The sequence below is a fragment of the Penicillium crustosum genome (assembly GCF_028827405.1).
Source record: "Penicillium crustosum strain IBT 35664 chromosome Unknown utg000002l_segment0_segment0, whole genome shotgun sequence".
Lineage (NCBI taxonomy): Eukaryota > Fungi > Ascomycota > Eurotiomycetes > Eurotiales > Aspergillaceae > Penicillium > Penicillium crustosum.
The window spans coordinates 5,889,900-5,912,683 of NW_026623123.1; the positions used below are offsets into that span (position 1 = coordinate 5,889,900).

The window sequence follows — 22,784 nt, forward strand, 5'->3', positions numbered from 1 at the left end:
GAGAGATGAAGGAAGGGCTCGAAGCCAATGGATCTCAGTCACGAAATATTGAGAATCTAATGTTTTGCGCGTCGACAGATAAGGAGACGCGGAGGAGGGGCAGTTCGAGGGCGGTCGGCCCTACAATCGTATACCACAGTTAATTGAATTTGGTTTACTCCGTACTTGCGTGTGTTATTACAGCTGTCAATTGTATCACTGAGTTCTCAGAGAGCATATTGTTTTAGGTACCACTTTTGATATCGTCGAGTATGTTTTTAGTCAACACATTCGCATGTTGTACTCCGTATACTGTAGAGGATAAGCCCGACATGTCTATTATTCTAGATGGCACTATTGCTACTTATTATCCTGCTAGTTATAACATGAAGAAATAATATTCTAAAAAAGAATATCTAAAAAGAATGACCAAAAAAAAAAGCATTGGGTTTATTTATATCCGCGCCAATATCATCTTGAGCCAGATACATCAGGCTATTAAAGTTACGTTTTCGAGGACAGAGGTCGGATACGCAGCCGACTGCTCGTGTTGTAGACCACTATATTTTGTATAATATATACCAGCCTACATAGTATGAAAATTCTTCAAGTCTCAAGAACTTGAACTGTATAGAGTACACCACGCGTGTTTACGTTATGGAGATAGACCCAACTTGCAGAATATGTTGTAGTTCGATAGAGATATAATTGTTCATTCTTTGGGGGGATTTTATTGATCCTCGGGTGTATGAATTATGTACCTACAGCATAGTACTTAAGTAGGCTCATTCACAGTAGGCACCTCCATTACCGACTAAAAATAAACCGAGAGAATGGTTGGCCTCCAAAATGAGACACGGCCTATTCGTCCTGTAAGCGGGAGATCACTTGATCTGCGCTGACAGCCAAGAAGAAATATATTTAAGGACCAAGACTAAATGAAATAATGGACAGCGTGGAAAAACAGAAATTTATTGATAAGAGTAGATCTCCAAATCCACCCACGGACATCTTATGGCTTGTTACTTTCTTGCTAGGAGAGGTTGAAAACCTACATCGTACAAGAATAGTCCGCCGTGTTTGCGGCCTTGTCACGTCTTTTTGGTTGTCATTTGCATAGATAAGTCCCCCTTGCTGATGTTGTAGCTAAATTATAGACGGTAAAAGTACAGCTTAAGATGTGCAAAACGACTCTTCCATGTATAACCTTTGATGTATAGGGCACATCAGACAGTGAGCGAGCTTCAGGTATTCACAGTCTAGCACGTAATTTAGAACACAAGCCCAATCTCCTTTCCAATAACATCCCTAGATAGGTCACACGATCCCCCGGAATACATATGTAGTTTAAATGTCAGGAACCTCCAGAGATCAGATCTTCGTGGAGGTCGATTAGACATCCAGTAGACATGGCTCAGTGAGGGTCCAGTACTCTGTACGGAGGGTAACGGTTTGGCGTCTACCGTTTACCATTTTAGGACCTGCACCGCACCATACGTGGGCATGGGTCACTGGTCCGGACTGAACTGGCTCGAGCTTTCGTTAAGATTCAACTCCTGATCTTTTTGGTCGATCTTATTGGGTCATGGTCCTTTGGAGAACATGGGAGTTCCACTGAATTGACTCAATGTTATTTGGGGAAACTATGATTTAGAAGTTACACGGCCACACAGCTCGGGAAATAATATTATCAGTGAGACTAGAATTCAGAATAAATAGACTGTAGGTAATAACTAAGTGACGTGACGAGGGTGGGTATATCTACAGTACTATATAATAATGCAGCCCTAGAGTCTAGTATACCATACTTATGTACATATATAGCCTCTCCTACAGCTCTGTAAAACGGTGAAGAGGTACACCCATGGATATAGAAGCAGATGGAAGATATTGATAATCTAGTACGAAGTACAAAAAAGATACCTCATACGCTGAACCCACATAAATTTCCAAATACAAATGACGGAACACAAATGAAATTCTCGGGAAAGTGTACCCTGGTCTTATGACCGCCACTGCCGTCAGTGTAGGAAGATCATCGGGTAGCCAGATGGTGAGTACTAAATCTTTACGAGAGAGTGGATATGTGTATGATGCAGTACAGTGTACCGGGTACCTCACTGATACCCCCGGTAGGTTCCTATTAGTCTATGTATGTAGTACTACGATAGTATACTCCGTACAATGGACAAACTACTATGTAACGAGAATATGTAAAAGGTAAGAAATGTAAGTATGTAAGCATACAACATATTCCAATCTAACTACTAACCATATTACCACTACATATGTATGTATTTAGGTATGTTTATATGTGATATGTAATGTGGTCCATACAAATTCCCTGTAATCTTCTAAGGTAAGGTACCGAACCAAATTCTGCTCGGCTATATCCCGTTGGTTCTTCAGTCCAATTCCATGGTAGATGATTTTTAATACATTTAGGTACGGAGTAACTACACTATTTCCATTGTCTTCCCCTTACCCCTTTCTTGCTAAGATCGTCCCTCTGATAGTAATATCCATCCACCTCACAGTGGGGAAGAAAAAAGAGAGAAAAAAAACTGTGTGCCCTTCTTTTCTCCATACAAATATGGTATAAATACTGGAAATTGTACACCGTATACTGTATTTTTCATTTTATGTTCTGTTTTTTTCCCTTTCACTTTTAGCACATGTCCTGCCGTAGTTAACTACTCCGTGAGCTAAGCTAAATTACTGCACATGTGCGCACACACCATTTTGACCAAGATATCAAAACAACGTAGAATTTTAATGTATGATAGAAACAATTGAAAAGCTATAAAGGTTTATAAATACTCAAAAGCAAAGTAAATCGAAGTTGAAATGGGATCCTGCAAACCCATGACGCATCCACGTGACATCAACCGCGACCCTTCCAACCAACTTACGTCCGCCTTGTCCGCCTTTCTTCTGCTTTTCCCCTCGATGAGCGAGACTGAGGTACATCCATCGATTCATCCCTATAACCTCTTCCTTTCCTCATTATTTTCCAACTTGGGCCCAGTCCTCCCTTCCCCCCTTAAAAAAAGCATTACTCTCGAGGGTTACCGTTTCTCAAAACTTCCCCTCCTTCCCTTCGCTTTAAAGCCCCTCATCGAATTCCCCTCCCGAAGGGTTCCTAAATCTAAAAAAAGTGATCACTCCCTTCTCTTCCACTTGAGGTTGTCGCTCGGGAATTATATGTTTTTTCTATCCCTCATGCTCTGAGGTTTGCTTCTATTTGTCGTTTTGTCCACCCAAGCGTACGTTTCGGATTTCCTTTACAACACAAACAACCCCCCTCCAGCACACTATATGCCCAACCATCTTTCTTTCCCTTTATATACCCCCTCTCCATGCCGCATTGAGTGACTACTTTCTGTCGCTCTACTCACCCTGTTATAACCAGCCGTCTTATCCTGCGGATCATCTTGACTCGCCGTGTCGCTGGCCGGAGTTCGGGGAACCCCAAAAAAACTTTGACCGATTCCAAAACATAACAACACCTGAAACTTTATCGGACGTAACGTTGACCGATGGCTTAGAAAGGCAGAGCGATGATTAGCTTCAGGGTGGAACATCATTCAGATTCTTCGAGACTTCGTCAAGACCACCCTCACCGCGGAAACGACATCGGATCGTTAGACGGCAATGCCGATTGCCAGTGAGAGCAGTAGTACCACCACCACCATGACCACTTTCTCCGCTCCGGTCCCTGCTACCAAATCGCTGCCCACAAACCAGTCAGCGTTAGCGGCCTCCTTCACCAATTTCCTCACCGTCTCCGTCCATCAAATCCTATTTCTGCGCTCAGTCTACCCACGCGCAACCTTCCTCCCTGTGCGGGCATACAACTACCCTGTCCGACAATCCCGTCATCCGAAAGTCTGTGATTACATTAACGATGCTTCAATCGCAGTCGGAACGGAGATTCTCAAAGGCACAATCACCGCAGTCAGTATCATCATTTCATCTCTTCGCACAAATCAGCCCCTCGAGCGATATGCCTTTGATCTCTCGGGCTTTCCGCGTGCCCCTGCGGGAGAGGTGAATACTACATTTGAAGACAGAAATGAAGATTCTTCTAATACAGGTGCCCCTGTCTCAGACCGGGGCCCCGCACCAACCTCGGTCGACCTCGAGGCACAATTCCGGGCATGTCTAGCGAGACTCGCCTCAGCCTGTGCCCGGTTGACCCCGCTTCCCCGCGATGACGAGTTCAGTTTCACCGTCTGCATTGAAGTGCGGGAAGATGCCTTACCACCGGCAGGGACCACCAAGGAAGAACAAACTTGGATTGTGGCGGAACCGGGCAAAGTGCACCTACGATCATGCACCGCACCATTTTCCGTCTCTAAAGTACGAAACGGCGAACCCCAGCAAGCGCCCCCTAAGGTCTCGAATGGCCGTGCCAAAACAGTACCTGTACGACGTGTCGAAGCCGGCGAGCTTCGGTTGGAGTTGTGGGTAGAAGAGGCACGACAGAAATTTAACGAACCGGTGGACTCAGAGCAGCCACCATGACCTCGAAACTCTCCGATTCTATTTTAGGTTTTGGGGGAATTCATGTTCTTTTTGCTTTTTTTTCCTTCTTTCTTTTTCTTTTTCTCCTTTCTCTTCCTTATCTTCTCTTTTTTTTCCCCCCCTTGACCACCCCCCCAAATTCTGTCTCATTCTTGATTTAGCGTGACCAATGATCGAACATACATGATGGACGAAGGAAATTCTGGAATTGCCGTCCACGAGAAGTGGCGCAAATACATAAAACGGGGAGCGGACGACTTTTGGGACTCACATGGCATTTATTTACATAGATCAGGTTCATATCTTTCCTTTTTGGTGCTTCATTCCCAAGTGCTTATTATTCTCTCCCTGCTCTTCTTCCCATTCTCACTTTCATGACGCTCCTTCTCCATCCTTTTCTTATTTTTCTCCCTGGCTTTTTCATAGCCTTCCATTTACTTCATTTTGCATCTTGCCTGATCCTTGGGTTTTGTCTCCTCGCTCATCTTTTTTGCTGCGGTGCGGTCCGGCCTTTTTTTGTTCCTCTCTCATACCATCTCCCATTTTTCCGTTGTATTTCATTCGTCTCCTTTGTTGAAATCAACTACATGATTCTCCTTCTAGCCAATTCAACTATACTACCAACTAGTTCCCAATGTCGCCTCGCTATCTTCTCGTTTTTGCGTTTTTCTATATCTGCTCTTATGCTAATGAACCTAGTGGAAATGATTCCGTTCGAAACGAAAGTCCCTTATGCCATAATGCCTGTTGTGTCACAAAGTTTTATCTGATTTTTGGTTTTCTCTGTGCGTGTCATTTGATTTACATTTCAACGACTCTGTCTATATTTGTTGTGCCTCTGCTTAATGTCCCAGATCTGCCTGATGAAATTATACCGCTAGGCCCTCGGGGGTGACCATGTAAGTGTGCTAGCCGGGTATCCTGTTTAGGTCAATGGATACCGTTGAAAATGAACCATAGGAAGCTATTCTCATACGATATCCCCCATGGCATCACTGTCTACTTGTGTGATCAAAGTCAAGAGAGTGGGGGAGCTGCGGTCTAAAGGTGAGACTAAGCAAACATTCCAATAAGGGGAACGGATCAAAGACATTTGACTGCATTTATTATGACATCTGGAGAGATGCTACTTCGGCTTCCAAGGTTGTCTCAAAGTGCATGGCCGAGGGTTGTGGGAGTACAACAGTAAAATCGATAGCAATACTACAAGAACTAGTGGGGTTCACCGAAAATGGAAAGAAGTACATAAATACAAACTCAATCAGCCTTATACTAGTTGACATATAGCACTCACCATTCAATAGAGCTTTCGAACTGCCTCTCTATAACTCCCATATCACTTCAAGTTGTGATACACGAACCAATCAGTTGTATTTGTTGATGTTTGATGGATAGACGTGGGTCGATGAATCTCTACCTAGGCATATTGTGGATTAAATTTAACATCGAGTCCTTATAAAGTCCAAATTCAATGTTGGTAGAAGTAAGAAGACTGTTGGGTTTGGAAATTGGTATTTAAATATACTGGTAGGTAGTTCAATGATCTATCAATGTAAAAAGTACATAGAATGTATAAAAACGGTCGCGTGAGCCCCAGTCTCCACGCAAATGATGGAAGCTTCATTGCATAAAATCTACCTATAACATATAGAACGTCACAGTATTAATCCCAAACATTTGAATGAAGATCAACACTCAACAGGTTACTTCCCAGGTGTCAATAAATAGATATGACATAATCGCCAAGGCTCACATGACCCATTGAAACCCTCCGCGGAAGGCAAAACACGCTACGTCAACCTTGGAAGGGCCTATAAGGACTATCGTAATGCAACCTCCGTCGCTTGTCATCGCTTTGCTTCGGGCCAGTGACAAAGAGAAACATGGTCTGCATTTATTTTATTTTATACTTTGTACGTATATGGTAGGCAGATCCGGCACTGATCGTGATGCGGAATGCACGAAGGTGAGGGGGCAGTAGGATGGATTGAGTCTGGTTGGTCCAATTGTAGTGATTTAGAGGAGAACATACTATCTATGGATGTTCGTGTGACCCATTTGTGGTCATTCTCCTTTGCCTAGATGAGAATAGAAAGTTAGAAATGACCAGTATATTATGGCATCGGGGCCCCGTCGGTCCACGGGTATCTGGTGGATTTTGGTTCTGTTTTTGTCTTCGGAACATCTTTACCTTTGGAACCTTATAACCCCGGATTTACCTCTCTTCTATTATATCTTTGCACTTACATTTGGTTTCCCCCTTATTTTGACATTCCCAACTTCAACAACTCATACTTCACCTGCGCTCAACTCGACATGATTGCCGCAGAAATCCCCACCCTCCCCGCAGGGGAATCCCCAGATCTGATCCTAGTCCCAGCTACACCCTCAGAGCGCATTGCCTCAATCAAGCTGAACAGCATCGCTTGGAAAGGCCCGCTAGATGTGCAAACATACATAGAACGCGAGAACCATCTCCTCCAGCAACGGTTGACGCGCGACGGTCTAACCTGCTGGATCCTAGTGGACCGTAACGAGCCCGAGGACGAGCGCACAATTCTCAGTTCCTGCGAGTCGTACCGGAAGACCGCGCTGCTCGCGCACAATGGGCAGGTGGAGAAGGTTTCCACGCACGGCGTGGGGAGTGTCTACTGCCGACCTGAATTCCGCGGGAAGGGGTACGCAAAGCGGATGCTAGAGGAGCTGAGCACTAAACTCGAGACCTGGGAGATGGAGAAAGAGCCACGGCGGAAGTCATTGTTTACAGTGCTTTTCTCAGATATCGGGAAGAAGTTCTACGCCCAGTTTGGGTGGAGGCCATTCTCGTCTTCCCATATGTCTTTACCGGCTACTACGGGTGGGCCCGAGAATGCTGCCACGAGGGATCTATTTGCTGAGGATGTTCAGAAGAGTTTGTGCAGTGAGACCGTGCTTGCCAAGCTGCGCGACCAGATGCGTCTGGCGTCGCAGAAGACGAGTGGTGCTAAGATTGCCATTTTGCCTAACTTTGATCACTTTGTCTGGCATTGGGCTCGAGAGGAGTTTTACGCTGAGAACTTGATTCCCGAACGCTCGCCGCCTGTAGTCAAGGGTGCTGGTGATGACCAGGCTCGCGTATACTGCGCTTGGAACCGAAACTTCGGCGAGGCACCTGAGGATAATGTCCTCTACATTCTTCGGTGGGTGTATGATGAACCCACCTCTCCGGCGGAGGAGCAGGCCACTGTTCAGGCCATGGCTGCTATCCTCCGGCGAGCACAAAAAGAGGCCCACGAGTGGAAAATGAGCAAGGTTGAATTTTGGAACCCTACTCCCCTTTTGCAGAAGGCTGTAGCCTTGGTGGACCCGAAGGCTGAGCTCGTCCACCGTGAAAAGGAGAGCATCGCCAGTTTACGGTGGACTGGCGAGGAGCAAGGGTTGGGCAAGGATGTGGAATGGTGGTTGAATGAGAAATACACTTGGTGCTAAACATTCATTCATTGGAGCATCATTTCAAGGTTTGTTTCTTTGTTTGCTCGTGGTTCTTCCCACTTTATTTTCCCGGAAGTGCAGGATCGAGGCGAGTTTGGGTGGCAGATATGATTGTGGTGCTTTTAGATAGCGCGCCTCATAGATTAGATGCTATGGCATTTTACGCAGCAAGTGCGTTAGTTTTTTCTTTTTTTTTTTTTTTTTTTTTTTTTTTTGCAATCAACGCCGGCCTTTGAGCAGTTCGTGCCAGTTTCTGGTATTCTTAGCCTTCGCGGCTGTGGCCGGTGCAGAGGCAGTTTTATTGGTTGGCTGCCGTTGCGAGGGTTCAACAAAGCAGATGGTTGTAGGGTCAGGACTGTTGTAGCAGCCGTTCTGTAGTCAAAATCAGCTATTGCGCCGCAGCTCATGGGAGGGAAAGGTCGGGTTACCGGTAATTTTGACAGCGCTACCTCTCCTCTCCATGTCTCAGGCAGACAGTCCTTCCACGCTCGAAGCAATTCACTTCTTCCAATAGCAGACGATGTAGTCGGAGCAGTGGCGGCCAAATATGTTTCGCCAACCCATTGTGTACACTCAACCTTATCAAAGCTTGCCCCTAGAGGATAGCACAAAATCATTAGCCAAGTTCGATACCTGCAACCACATCCCACCGTTTTTTTTAACTCACATTTAATATCATCTGACAAAGGCGGCCGTTCATCCGAAATGCAGATGCGCCTCACAACAGCCTCCAGCAATGCACGTGGAAACGGCGGCTCCATATCTTCATGATCATCCAGAACAGACTTCCACAAGTCCCCAACGAGAAACTGCTTCTCAAGATCAATGCCCTGCAAAACAGCACCCTCGACCAACCGCTTCCAAACAGCCAAACGAGACCGCGGCGACGGTCGCCAACATGCCACCTCCTCAGCCCCATCTACAAACGCACAAAGCTCCATCCAGCCCTGCTCACACTGCGCCGTCGACACAGGGATATCCCGACACATATTCTCCCTGGCCGTGCGCATCTCATTGAATCCCAGCGGGGCCGTGGGGTCAGTAGAACCGCCCATCGCTATGTCCCCGTCGTCATCACTACGTCGGTCATATAGCCGTAGACTCTTCTCTAGGAATGGGATGGCCGAGAACCCGCCCGGTGGGATGTGCAGTTCCAGCGTGGATGAACACTTTGAAATGGCTGTTACAGCTTCATCTGGAAGGTTCAATGCGCCGCTTTCGCCGGGTTCTTCTTCAACGACTTTGATGTCTGCTTGGGAGATTTCGCCGCGGCTTGGCCGGAGAATATGTAGGGAGTTTGAGGATTGGACTTGGCGGATACGGTAAGTTTGTGTTGGTGTGCATAGGTTGACGTAGTCGTGGGCGGTAGGGTCGATTACTGCTTGTGCGAGGGCTGTAGAGGGCGATTTGAGTTCGAGTCTGGTGGGCGTCGCGAGTTAGTCGGGAGCTGTTAATTAGGGATGGAAGGGTTTTATTTTGGAACTTAGGAGCGTGTAGGTTGCTCCCGGTCGGTCTGCTTGCATCTTTGTTCATTGCGTTGACTTACACAGGTGCATCTTTCGATGTCAGTAGTTCTTCCAGCTCTGGGGTAAGTTCCAGTAGCCGGAACCCTTCCTGGGGGCGAGTATGTGTAAAAAGAATACCGCGCGAGTCTTGAGTAGACATTGCAAGTTATAATGTGTATAGGGTATGTAAATCGAAACAAAGTGAGAATTGGCGAAATGAAGCCTCGACTTTGGACGCGTTGACGCGAAGTGGAGACACACGGACCACCGCCTAAAGAGGTCCATGGGTGTTCGGCTTCATCCGATGTACATCGTAGCCCTAGAGGGTCTTCATGTTACAGTTACATTATTGGGCCAATTTGAAAGTCATATATTTACGATGTATGCATGGGGTGTCGTTTCTCACCTGGTACATCCTTTTCACCGCACATATTCTATACATTTTGCGGCTAATTATGTATCTCTGTACTTCCAAGCCACAACACCATAGGTCAGATTAGAACTACGTCAAGTACAATAGACCGTGTAAGCAGCCGGCTACTCTTGTGCATAATACATTGAATTAAAATCGTCAATGTTTTTGCTTTTGAATGGCCAAATTATTGCTCTCCATGACACGCCAACCGTTATACTTCGCTGTGACTCCGTTAAAAAAAAAAAAAAGAAATAACCCCCAAAATATAAAAAGAAATATGCAAGAACGGAACAAGCATGAAAAGCAAAGCTCCTACACTCGGGGAGCTTGGACATAAATATGCCCTAGTCTAAACAAATAGTCTTCCCAGATAGGGAGATGAAACATTCAACTTGCATGAGAGAATACAATATCCCGAATACATCGGGTGATCCAGCCGGCTGGATCAAAGAAGCCGGGAGGGAAAGCCAGTCAAGGATCATAGCTTGGCTTTCTCGACTTGGTCGACTGTCTCAGCTTGGGCTTTCAAGTGACCCTGAGTAGAATCCATGGTGTCTTTAATAGGTTGACCAGCCGGGCCTTCAGCGGAGCCTTGCACTTCCTCGCCATCAACAGTTTGATCGGTACCTAGGGGCTTGGACTCAGTGCTGTCCTTTTGCTCCGCTCGCTCTTGTTCTTCTTTTTCGCGAGCCAATCGCTCCACCTCCATTTCTTCCATATGCCGGAGGTCATCGACGCTGGGCTCGTATAGATGCCAAATGGTGTAGTGTGGTAGTCCAATCACCGAGAATTTCATCCGTTTAGCCATCTAGGAAACATTAGAAATTGTGCACCACCGCCTCGTTGAAAACTATCTTACCTTGCCAAACCCTTCCGTCTCGGCGTGTTTCTCGAAACTGAAGGCTGGGAAGTGTACACCAGCACGGAATACCCGGGCTTTGGCCAGGATACTGACACCTCCGATTCCATCCAGCTCCATCTCCATGTCTGGATCGCCGTAGGGGTCGCGGAGGTAGGCCAGGTGAGGCCTCCACGTGGCGTACTCGGCATATCCTTCCACGATGACAGCATCCTCATCCAAGGTATCTGCAAGTGCCAATGCAGTCTCAGATTCTTGCCAAGAGTTCAGGTCGTAAGGCTGCTCTCCGCCAAGCCAATCTGGAAGCGGGCGCCAGACATCTACAGGCCAAGCCAGTTAGTTTGGATCCAGATACTCAAGCAATAGCCACCACTCACTCGGGACTGTAACATCCTTGTTGTGCCGCATTAGATCCTCAATGATGGTGAACGGAGCCGTCTCCACGTCCGCATCTCTCCAGTAGACCCAGCTGTGGGTTGGGCGAAGCGTTGCGCTCAGCAACCAATTCCTGGCCTGCGCCATCAGCTTACGTCGGCTCGCCTGTGCCTCAAATCCATGTCGACTTTCCACATCCTGTTGGACTTTCTGTCCGAAATCCTTCTGGATCACGGAAATTTCCCCAAAGGGCATTTTCGGGTCCTGGTCATTTTGTATATCCTCCAACATGCGTGACAGCATGCCTAGGGTGTCATCCCGAGAGTCCGATACCAGAAATGCCAGATCGATTAGGTGGTGCGGGTAGGTGAGGTTTCGCAGGTGCGAGAAAAACATGGGGAGGTGCGACGAGGCATCACGGAGCGGGGTGCACATTAGGACACGCTCTCCGCGTTCCCAGCCCTTCTCAGTCCCCTGTACTTCAGATAAATCATAATATCGGACCGTCTGTAGGTGTAGATCTCCAGGGTAAGAGAGAAGGCCGAGTGAGATGGTGGGAAGGATGGCGGCGCGCCAGGACGGGAAGATCAAGAGGAACAGCACAAGTGACACACCGCCAAGGAGGCAGAGGCGTTGGAAGAGCTGCCGGCGTCTCCGAAGTGCGGGTTGCGAGCGAGGCTGGAACCTAGGGGCGAAGGCATTCTAGTCAGTCTCGATTTTCAAGCTTCATGATCTGGCATGACGACGGGACTCCGAGCTCGGACAATGAGAAGCGAATTTATCTCGAACTACCTAGGTGGGTTATTTGGCTTACCTGTTCGGTGAAATTGAAAATGCAGAACCCCTAGGGTAAGCCGAGTGGCCCTTTTCGAGGACGTGTCGGTTCATCACTGCGGGCGCGGCCGTCGAGGCGCATATGTCGGGAGCCAAGAACTGATGTAGCGGCCGGAGACCCCTAGTGACAACCCCAATTTTGAGAAGGTTAGATGTAGAAGGCTGGAAGGAATGAAAGTCTTATGAAAAGACTGAAATATCCAAAAAAAGAGAAGTAAAACGAAATAAGCGAAAGAACCTTGGAAGATTGGTGATCCAAGGTCTTGGTCTGTTGTGGCCACCAAATCCGGTCATCCGCTTGCAGTAACCGCCTCTTGTAGATGAGATCCATATGGATAATATGGATGATAGGATAGGTACACCCCTACATATCTAGATAAGTACTTTTATAAACATAATTCAACATGGAAATACATAATAGATCAAATGCTTTGAATTTTCCCAATTGGCTTCGCTAATTTTGTATACAAAAAGTGTAATCCCCCAATGCTAAAATGTCCCATATAATTTTATCCCTTCATAGTGTAAGTGTAGGAGGCGAGATCATGTTCAAACGAGGTTGAAGAGGAGGCGAATCCATCTCCTTTGTTTCCACTTCAATCATTTGCATCATCTGCATTAATAGTTCGTTCACTTTTTCCCCATCACGCAAGCTCGGCAAGACGGATGCGGCCTCGTAATCGCTGTCGAGAATAAAGTAGCGTTCCTTTTGCCAGTTCTCCACCGCGTCGATGTGGAATGCAACTCTGGCAATCGCCTTGGCTGGAACACTAGCCTTATTCATGGAGCTTCGGGATACCATGCGCAGAAATGGCCGAAGCCCGGTCCGAGTCTGGTGTGCGACTCTGACCGACATAGGCGCCCCGGTCCGTAAAGTGCTCTGGCCAGTCATGCCTCCTGGATCCAAGGTGAAGATATCGAGCGATATATTACCGGTCTATAATTAGAATTGGTTAGGAAATCGGGAAATGAATCGGGAAATGACTCCGAATTGCTAACTTACCCAGATCAAGCTGCGTCTCAATGCATATAATGCAACACTGGCCATTAACTTGCTGCTCCCAAGACGAACGTTCTCTTCCTTTGCGCTCAGCGCAGTTCCCGGTTGCCTTCCATTTCTTCCATGGTCGCGATCGAAATAATCCAATTTTCCGGAAGATATCGCCGAACAGCCGATGTTGATCACCTTAGCTCCGCCTTTTGGTGTACCATCTCCAGCCCGGAAAGCCTCGAGCAATCCAATAGTCAATAAAAATGGAGATAAACAATTTGTCTGATACACAGGGTCGTAACCATCTGATGTGAGATCATCAATAACGTAAGATGTAGCAACAGCAGAGTGAATTAGACTGGTCACAGGCGGAATGTCTCTGAAGCGAACACGATTGACGGTGGCTTTGGCGAAAGATGCGACGGATTTTAAATCGGTCAGATCAAGAGCAAGAACCTCGATCGATCTGGGGCCGATCAAGCGTATCTTCCCCATCAGTTCGCGGACATCGTCGGTCCTTATATCCCTTGCCGTCAATAACAGATGGACGAAAGGTTGCTTCTTCGCGATCTCGATAGCGATCTCTGAGCCTAACAACCCATTCCCACCGGTAATAATAACCGTTTCTGTAAGTGGTGTACCCATAATGACTTTTGTTAAGCAAGAATCCCCAGGGGTGTAATGTAGGCAGGGTTCCACAGTAGAAAAAAAATAAGGTGGTCAAAAGCGCACTTGTACGGGGTACTGGGCATTCGATTCCAAATATAGGGATGAGAACGAAGACAATGGAATATTGAGTGACAGAGGGAATTAGCACTAAAAAATGGACTTGTCAAAGCGTAGCCCAGTGAAAAAGGTGTTATATACCTAAATAGTGGGATCTAAAAATTCTCCAACCCCATCCCGATGGATCCAATGCAGTAGAATAGACCAATGAATTATATCAGACATGGGCGGTGCTATGTCTCAGCTCACGGCAGAGGCGTGTATTTTTTTTCCAGAAAATGACGATATTAGATGAATCAGATGCGAACACTGACGTGCTGCCTTAGTGTCAAATAACGAATGGTCAAAACCCCTATGATCTTCCTGCCTGATGCGTGGCATGGCGACTAACTTTTCTTTACGGAGAGGACCCTTGCAGTAAATGCCGTAATATTAGAACAAAAAAAAAAAAAAAAAACAGTGGGGATAGTTAGTTCGCATTGGCCTGGAACTTGCGCAAACCCATCTTGCCGATCAATCATCGATCATGGATCCGGACTAAAGATCTGGGCAATCCATGGATGTCTCGAATAGAGGTATACTAATGCATTGCCCGGATCTTTAGCCGGGAGGCGTCAAGTAAAACACTCCTCTTTCCCCACTGCCAGCAATGCCTGGGCATCTTTCCCCAAGTCAGCCAAAGGTAGCCCTAGGATCACCCCACGTTGTTCGTACCTAGGTATTAGGGGCTGCAAAGTAACCGGAATGCATAATCACTTCATCAGACCTGATCGAAAGCGGCATCACCGTTTGGTGAAACATAAAAATGAAACAAAAAGGAAAAAGAAAAAGAGTCAAAACAATGGGAGTTTCAGACAAACTAAATTCTAAAAGACAAAAGAAATGGCGCCACCCGCGCAGCCAACATAGATTAATCATACAATGTGTGCATTGATATAGTGCGATCATGGTATATGCTGCTGTGATTGTTGCTTTTAATATTGAATTATAACAGCAATATGCTATATTGGTATATGAAATTGGACTGAATTACCTCCTTTGGCTACATTTGACGCCCTTTTAAGCACCTATTAGTCATGACTGAGTGCTTAGGTCAGCTCATCATCAGGCCCCGGGGTTCCTCTCTATCGTGTATAGCAAGTTATAACAAAAATAGAAAGGCTCTTTGTCAGAGCACGTTTATTGAGCTGGCCAGGCGGCTTGTGAATTATATTAGCTCTCGTGAATGAGTTACTAACCCTCAGTCCTGTGCGACACTGACTCTGCCCTGAAACGAGGAACGAGTCAACCTTGGGTTACTACCCTACATAAGCTGCCCGCAAACTTTGGGGGGGGAGCACTCCTCATTGAGCCAGTCTGAAGGTACTCTTTAGGTACAGAGTAGTCTCGGTCCTCTTATTCCACTATAGGTAGAATGGTAAATGATTGCGCACCTCCTGCGACAGCGAGATTACCTTACTGGAATGAGTAGAGGAAAACCAGCAATTCATCGAAGTGCAATGGTTGCAGAAGGCAGAAGGCATACTCAGCTCTTTGTTGAACCTGGACATTTTGGCAGTCAAGGGAGATTTCCAGCACGAGCTCGCGGAGTGGATGTTACGCTTAAATGGTGGTCTTTAACAGACAGTATACATATCCTTGATCAAGCTCGATATGCCTTACTACTGTTGTCCACCCTTTCGGCTGGGCCGGCTGCAGCCAGCTCTACTGGATCTCAGGTAAGAAGATCCGACTTGCCCCAATTACCTGATTGGCTGGAATCCCCCGTTTTATATCGCACGTAGCATGTACAGATATTGATGCATACATGTAGTCAGGATAGTTAACTAGTAAAGGAACAAGTTATTGCAGATGCTCAAAACCAAAATTGAAATAGCACAGGCACACATGAGCTAACCCGGTGCTTCATGCAGAAATGTCGACTAGGATCTTTACATGCGTATCTCTCTGTTCGATGAGAGCTTTGAAACCCCTCTCATCCACATCCTCCATTCGTATCTTACTAGTGATCATTGGGTGAGGCTGAATACTACCTATATCAACGAAGTAAGAGGTCAGCAGAGAACACATACCTAAGAACCGAAGAAAAGAATTGGACAGAAGCCGAGCATACCAGAAGCAATCGCATCAATCACAGTCTCAAAGTCACCATCATCATAAAGAGCAGCTCCTGCGACATGCTTTTCCTGGAAGACAACAGCAAAAGCATCAATAGTAGGCCTGTGTTCCCACAAGGAAACGACGACCGTCGTCCCACGCACCCGAAGACCAGATATCGCAGTATCGAGGCCAGCTTGAGCCCCAGAACATTCGAATGCAACATCTGCACCCACATTCCCTGTTAAAGCACGTATCTGTGTAACCACATCTAAATCAACGGGATTAAAGACCTTGGTGGCGCCCAGGGCCAGGGCAAATTCTCGTCGCCGCTCAGAGACCTCCACAGCAATAATCAGGCTAATACCTTTTGCTTTCAGCACCTGGATAATAGCCAAACCAATTGGTCCAGCCCCGACCACAAGTACCGTGTCATTTGTCTGTAGAGGACTACCGCTTACGGCGTGCCATGCCACGGCAAGAGGCTCCACCAGGGCTGTATCACCACCCTGTCGTCAGACTTGAAACAATTGAGACGGAGAGGTCTGTTCTTACCACCGACATCTAGGGGAATAGAATTGGGTAGCGAAATCGCATGTCTGCTGTCCACGACTATGTGATCCGATAAACCACCCGCCTGACCTTGTAGCCGTCAATACTGAGACATGACTGCAGGCCTTAGTATGGCTTAGTATGGCTTAGTATGGCTTACTGCTGAACCCGATGAATCCCACTTTCTCGCAGCAATTGAACCTGCCCATTGAACAGTTCGAACACGTGGCGTCGAAGAGGTTGGGCTTGACTACAACCCGATCCCCGACCTTGAACCTAGTAACGTCTGAGCCTACCTCTTCAACTGTACCACTGAACTCATGGCCCAGAGTGGTCGGCAGCTTGTCCTCGGTTAATGGATGTGGGGTTACAGGGACGATCGTTGGGCCAGCAAGATACTCATGGATATCTGGGTTATATTAGAAATGGCTAGCCAACGATGAGTTTCGAGCATGTCACTTACCGCTGCCGCATATTCCGACAAAGGCAGGTCGAATCTGTTCATGTCCAGGTTTATTGTTAGAGACTCAGCTCCAGAGGTAACGTTACGAATGTGATAAGTAACAATGCTAAGCTTGCCTTGACCTGGCCATTGCCACAAACCGGCTCTTCGACCTCATCAATGCGGATATCACGTCGTCCATGGAAGCGTACAGCTCTCATTATGGACGGATTTCGGGTTAATGGGTAGATATGTTGGGGTTTTGTGCAACGGACCGAAGAACTGAATCTGCTGATGAGAATAAAGTGAATAATAATTTATTGAGATATGAAACTGTTACACAAATATGAAGAACGATCTTAATTCAATATATGCGAGTGATACCATCGGTTCGGCATACCCTGTTTGCTTGGACCAGGGACAACCCCTCTCCTCAGGTCGATGAAACCCCGCGAAGATAGTCACCTGGTGTCGCTCATCGCAACCAGGAAAGAGACCAATGGCAAAAACCCCTGCCTATCACGGATTTTCTAGGATATCCATGGATGTGCACCTGACGTTGATACTGCGGGGGTGCCCGACGTAGAAGGGTAATTCTCAATGCTAGGCATATCTCCACTCAAAAATACGAATAGTGCTCATAACAGGTCCATATAGGCCAAGTAACAAACAGAACAAGTGGACACGGATCCAAAACCAATCAAATTCGTCACTTCAGAGACCAGCTCTAATTCTCGATTACCAAACTATGTATCCTTGCTCTTGCGAGTGAGAAGACCCTTCAAAGCATCCGTTTCGCCTTCCAGCTTGGAACACCGAAGTCTCCACTCATCTCTTTCCTTCCGAACCTTCTCCAACTCGGCTTCAAGTTCCTTCATCCGATCCACACGTCTTTGCCGGCATCTCCGCGCGGCGAGTGTGTTGAGTTTGCGCTTTTCCACCCGTGATGAATCAACGCGGGTTAGCGTGTCATCACCTTGAGAGTTAGAAGGGCTGGATATAGAAGTGGCGACGGGAGCAGGGAATGGAGAGATAGGGGAAGGATGCGAGTGGCCATCTTTTAAACGTTAGAAACAAGACCTCTTGACTTGGTTGAAGAATATGACCATACCTAGCGAATTGGCGGAGCTAGCAGTAAGAGACGCAGATACATATTGTTGGTATTCGATTGATCCTGAATCCGAAAGAGAGTTCAAAGAAGAGACGGGCCCATACCCAAGGTCCATGAACGGGGCATCGCCACCGTCGTAGCCAGGAGGGTACGGGGTCGAATGATCGAGAGATACGAAATTCCAGTCGGTGTCGGCAAAGGACACGTCGGGTTCTGCCCAGAGTGCCGGCTCGTGCGTGAGGGTATCAAAGGATTGACAGACTGGCACAGCCGAGGAAAGGCCTTCCAACGGCGGCGCCAGCGATGAGAATAAGTCGTTATCGGTGTACGGATGAAGACTCGCCCATGGCGAATATTCAGCAGGCCCTTGAAGGCGTTCCTGCGTGCCTGTGCTGGGCAGGTTGGAACCAGTGAATGGAGATCTGGATCGCTGCCGCTGCGCTCGAACAACTGCAGGCGGGCATCGCTGGATTTTCTTAGACGGGCCTTTGCAGACCCGTGACGCTTTATATCAAGATGATGAAGGGGGCACCCTAAGGTAACTGTGGACAGGGGTGGACTCTGTAGGAGTCGTATCCTGAGGAAGAAATTGAAGGACAAGGCCAGGCCATATAAAAGAATGGGAAGACCAAGGGATGGACTGCGGCACCACATGGGCCCACAGTAAGCATCATGTGATTGGTTATCTATAAACTGATCCCCCACGACTCATTATGACTCATTTTAGCGTCGTTCAATTAGCCAATCACAGGGGACAGCTAATGCAATTTCGGATAAGCACTGGAGTTGCCGTGTGTGCATAGACCTTCCAGGGTTACATTGTCCTGAGGGCCACATTTAGACACATCTAAGCCACTCGGATTGGGCTTACACCTGAAGTAGGGACTTTGTGCCAGGCGGACCTCAAACCATTGGTCGGCTCGCCGCTGCATAACACCAACCAGAATTTCAGTGCAGCCGATCGACGACTCTTCGATGAATTGATGGCGGAGGCCTCTTATTCCGATGCTGTAATAATCTATCATCCACACTCCCGTTGACGGGACTCTGCTTCGGCTCTATGTACTCGTCCTTTACGACTTGATGCATCATGATTTGTCCTTCCATGCTTAGCTCTGTTATATGAATACTTAGAACAGGAATTGACATCAATTCCACTGGATTCTAACATAGTCTAGCTCTTCCCCATTGATCACTGATCTAGTTCTCTGCATAGACTGAAGATGTAATGCCATGATCCACTTCCATTGAAATATCTATCCTATATCTATACAGATTGTCAAGTCCAGAAGATGACTAGAGGAGATAAACGTAATCAATGCAGATTCGCCTTCTAAAGCCCACCTCTAGGACTGAGGTTCAAATTTCCAATCGTCACAGATTTGACATTCTGGTACTCAGCCAGGCCATACTTACTTCCCTCAGTCCCCAAGCCACTTTCTTTGATTCCTCCGAAGGGCGTCTCAACAGCACTGATATAGCCTGTATTGACACCAATCATTCCACACTCAAGTTGACCGGCCACCCGGAACACACGTTCCAGGCTCTTGCTGAAGAAGTATCCCGCCAACCCGAACTCTGTGGCATTCGCTTTCTGAACGACTTCTTTCTCGCTACTGAACGAGAAAATCGCCGCCAGAGGTCCAAAGGTCTCTTCAGAGCTGACTGCCATATTCGTGGTCACATTGGTGAGGATGGTGGGCTCATAGAAGTATCCGTCTTGCAAATTCCTCGGCTGTCGGCCTCCTGCTCGGAGGATCGCCCCCTTCACTATAGCATCCTGGACATGAGACTGAACCTTTTCGACGGCAGCCTTATTGACCAGAGGTCCTTGGGTCGTTCCAACGTCAATACCGCGTCCGAGCTTCAGTGCTTGCACTTTTTTCACCAGTCTGCTGGTAAAATCCTCTAACACGCGTTCATGGACAAATATCCGATTGGCGCACTATTGTATTAAGTGGAAACTCATTAGTAAATGACGCCCCAGATGTCAGAACAGACAAAATTCAAGAGACTCACCACACAAGTCTGACCAGAGGAGCGGAACTTGCACACCAGAGCTCCATCAACAGCCTTGTCCAAATCGGCATCCTCGAAAACAATGAACGGTGCATTCCCCCCAAGCTCCATGCTAACCTTCTTCAAAGTCCCAGCCGCCAGCTCAGTCAACATCTTCCCAACATTCGTCGACCCAGTAAAGCTGATTTTCCGCACATCCGGATGAGTAGCAAGTTCCAAAGATGCACTTCGATCTTTCGTCGGAACAACCTGGATACAAGATGGGGGTACACCCGCTTGAACGGCCAATCTTGCCAGAGCAAGAGAAGTAAACGGGGTTTCACTGGGAGGCTTGATTACCACTGCGCATCCTGCTGCCAGGGCAGGTGCAACCTTGCGCGTGATCATGGCGGCCGGGAAATTCCACGGAGTGATGATCCCACATACACCAACGGGTTCCTTTAGCGTGAAAACTGTTCGATCATGTTTGGCGGAAGGGATGACGTCTCCGTATGAGCGGACGGCCTCCTCGGCGAACCAGAGGATGAAGGAGGAGGCATAGGATATTTCGCCTTTTGCTTCTTCCAAGGTCTTGCCATTTTCAAGGGAGAGAATCAGGGCAACTACGGATAATTGTCAATTTACTGCACGCTAGAAGTGAAGAATTTGACGTACGATCATTGAGGTTCTCCTGTAGTAAATGATACCACGCTCGAAGGATATCCGCCCTTTCTGCTGCGGTAGTCGTTTCATAATACACTCGGTAGCCGTTCGTGGCACTTTTGATAGCCTCGGTAAAGTCTTCACGAGAGAAATCGGAGCAGGAGTATAGAACTGTGCCAGTGGAGGGTTCATAGACGGGGAAGTTCTTCCCGTCTTTGGCAGTTCGCCAGGTTCCTGCAATCAATCCCCGGGACTCGAGTAGGGAGGGATTTTCCAGGGTGACAGGAAATCTATCATTGCTCCCCATATTGTTGGAATGGCGCTACCTTGTTGGTTTAGTTTGTGAGGCTTTTAAGATTGAGTGAGGCTCAAAAATGAATTTCTGTGCTTGAGGAGGCAGAGCAACGGCGCCTGCATATCGAACATATATAACATCTGATCGCGTAAGGCTATACAAGTGGTGAGATCAATTCAATGAACAGCCTCTCTTGGTTGTCTATGGCTAGGTCATCTTGCTACTAACCAGCACATCTGACAGTGTCTAGATGAAACCCAGGGTATATTGCCCGATTAGGCAATGTCGGCGAGAGATAACGGGGAGTTCATGTCTCGTCGCCATTTTAGGTATTTACCATTGGCTGCTGAATCTCTATACTGTACTCTCGTCCAATCCGACTCGCTAACTGATCGGCCCAGCGAAGAAAATGCCGCACCGAGTCGAATCGAATTCCGATACAAGAATACAAGAGTTGCTCGCTTGAGAGTCTGTCCAAATGCAGTATTCGAACCGAAGACATTTGATGCGCAGAACCCCGCGTTTGAGTTCTCCACTGGCGCGGGGACTTGGTTTAGCGGAGGCTGCCTTGAATTATTGGATCGTACCTAGGTAGTTATATGTACCATATTTCCTCTGCCGGGTGGGGCTTTCCTATCTTGGCTGCCGCCGCTTTTATGAGGGCGCTCAGAGTAAAGCTCACTGAGTAAATCTCAGTCCGGGCTCAAACTCAGTGAGCTGCTCGATATAAATACGCGACTGAAATGTGAGGCCCACTGAGCGCTCACTGCCCAGGTGCCCAGGTGAGTGTGTTTGATTACTCAGAGATTTATCAGAGACATCTATTGTGCACCCAGTCATGCTCCGTCCATATCCAAAAGGGCGCCAGCCCCACAGTACTGTTTATTTGTGAATCACATTCTGATGGACTGATCAGCTTCAGTTTCTTGAGGTGTTCTATGCTCCTCTTCCACCCTCAGCCCCGACCCGCCCTTTTTGGGCGATGGGGCGGAAATTATGCCAAAATTAAAGACGCAGGTTTGACCTGTGCTTTAAGGACGCAACAAGAAGATCCCTCTATCTACGGCTGCCTTTGCCTAGAATTGTAGGTATAAATTGAAGCTATGTTACCTCCCCCTCAAACAGAGAAATAGGGATGGCCTGGTCCTATATATAGTGAAAAAGGAAGAGCACAATGGCAATGTTGACTCTTACGCTTCACCCATGTATAGATCCACCCAAGATTTGAAAGTCCCGAGGCTAAGAAGGGAGATGGCTGAAGTATGCCGTAGCTTGTCTCTGGTTTATTCAGAACTCATGGCCACTCACTCTCCGAAATGACCAGCAACGTGGTGCGCCACAGCAGCTTCATCGCCCTCGAAGTCAGCGCACACAGGACACTTGAGAGAGCCCGGTACCTGAGCAGCACCACCTGTATCATCAGCCCTCTCTCCCAGCCGCTCATCGCGTCCAGCCTGCGTCTTCTTCCCCTTCTTCCCCTTCGCAGGGCGTATGTACATATCCAGCCCAAGGGGCTCAGCCGAAGGCTCCTCAGGCCCATCAAGACGCATATCACGCGAGGTAAAACGATTGCGTCTCCCGCTCACATCCCCTCCCTCTGCTCTTACTTGAATCCCAACGCTTTCTTGTGCGCTCTTTCGGTCATCTTCCGACTCACCGCCCCGGAGGCTCTGGACTCTTCCGATGCGCCCGTCGGTCAGCCGCACTTTGACGCCTCGTGGGTGATCGCCACGCGTGAGTAGTTCGCTCACTGTCCCTGATACTGTCCGTCCTGTGGGCTGGTCGGCTTTGAGGATGATGTTGACGGCCGTGCCTGGAGTGATTGCTTTTGAGGGGGGCACGCGTGGGTGGGAGGGGTGCGACCCCCCGCGTCCGCCGCGTCTTTTTTGATTATTCATTGGGAATGTCGTGTACAGAAGGACTCCGTATTGGGATGTAGATGCA

General features: G+C 47.7%; 8 protein-coding genes across 8 annotated transcripts; 2 read left to right on the top strand and 6 right to left on the bottom strand.

Moving 5' to 3' along the window:
* Positions 1-3,633: 3,633 nt before the first annotated feature.
* On the top strand, positions 3,634-4,506 carry N7487_005732 (putative mitotic spindle checkpoint protein (Mad2B); the record flags this gene model as incomplete). The annotated part of the gene is made up of 1 exon (XM_056873479.1): positions 3,634-4,506. The coding sequence occupies one exon, from the start codon at positions 3,634-3,636 to the stop codon at positions 4,504-4,506; it is 873 nt and encodes a 290-aa protein (XP_056731199.1).
* A 2,316-nt stretch (positions 4,507-6,822) lies between these two features.
* On the top strand, positions 6,823-7,974 carry N7487_005733 (uncharacterized protein; the record flags this gene model as incomplete). Its single annotated transcript, XM_056873480.1, has 1 exon — positions 6,823-7,974. One exon carries the CDS (start codon positions 6,823-6,825, stop codon positions 7,972-7,974), a length of 1,152 nt encoding a protein of 383 aa, XP_056731200.1.
* Positions 7,975-8,196: 222 nt separating this feature from the next.
* Positions 8,197-9,642, bottom strand: N7487_005734 (putative sister chromatid cohesion protein Dcc1; the record flags this gene model as incomplete). The annotated part of the gene is made up of 4 exons (XM_056873481.1): positions 8,197-8,349; positions 8,406-8,572; positions 8,645-9,396; positions 9,524-9,642. 4 exons carry the CDS (start codon positions 9,640-9,642, stop codon positions 8,197-8,199), a joined length of 1,191 nt encoding a protein of 396 aa, XP_056731201.1.
* A 733-nt stretch (positions 9,643-10,375) lies between these two features.
* N7487_005735 (ANP1/MMN9/VAN1 family protein) lies at positions 10,376-12,296 on the bottom strand (the record flags this gene model as incomplete). The annotated part of the gene is made up of 5 exons (XM_056873482.1): positions 10,376-10,705; positions 10,757-11,076; positions 11,134-11,816; positions 11,946-12,127; positions 12,204-12,296. The coding sequence occupies 5 exons, from the start codon at positions 12,294-12,296 to the stop codon at positions 10,376-10,378; spliced, it is 1,608 nt and encodes a 535-aa protein (XP_056731202.1).
* Positions 12,297-12,482: 186 nt separating this feature from the next.
* On the bottom strand, positions 12,483-13,601 carry N7487_005736 (glycosyltransferase family protein; the record flags this gene model as incomplete). The annotated part of the gene is made up of 2 exons (XM_056873483.1): positions 12,483-12,902; positions 12,969-13,601. The coding sequence occupies 2 exons, from the start codon at positions 13,599-13,601 to the stop codon at positions 12,483-12,485; spliced, it is 1,053 nt and encodes a 350-aa protein (XP_056731203.1).
* A 1,986-nt stretch (positions 13,602-15,587) lies between these two features.
* Positions 15,588-16,994, bottom strand: N7487_005737 (2,3-butanediol dehydrogenase; the record flags this gene model as incomplete). Its single annotated transcript, XM_056873484.1, has 6 exons — positions 15,588-15,715; positions 15,796-16,275; positions 16,335-16,421; positions 16,492-16,740; positions 16,795-16,828; positions 16,935-16,994. 6 exons carry the CDS (start codon positions 16,992-16,994, stop codon positions 15,588-15,590), a joined length of 1,038 nt encoding a protein of 345 aa, XP_056731204.1.
* A 525-nt stretch (positions 16,995-17,519) lies between these two features.
* N7487_005738 (uncharacterized protein) lies at positions 17,520-20,852 on the bottom strand (the record flags this gene model as incomplete). Its single annotated transcript, XM_056873485.1, has 5 exons — positions 17,520-17,830; positions 17,885-18,271; positions 19,301-19,829; positions 19,904-20,505; positions 20,558-20,852. The coding sequence occupies 5 exons, from the start codon at positions 20,850-20,852 to the stop codon at positions 17,520-17,522; spliced, it is 2,124 nt and encodes a 707-aa protein (XP_056731205.1).
* A 1,292-nt stretch (positions 20,853-22,144) lies between these two features.
* Positions 22,145-22,738, bottom strand: N7487_005739 (YwbE family protein; the record flags this gene model as incomplete). The annotated part of the gene is made up of 1 exon (XM_056873486.1): positions 22,145-22,738. One exon carries the CDS (start codon positions 22,736-22,738, stop codon positions 22,145-22,147), a length of 594 nt encoding a protein of 197 aa, XP_056731206.1.
* Positions 22,739-22,784: the final 46 nt, after the last annotated feature.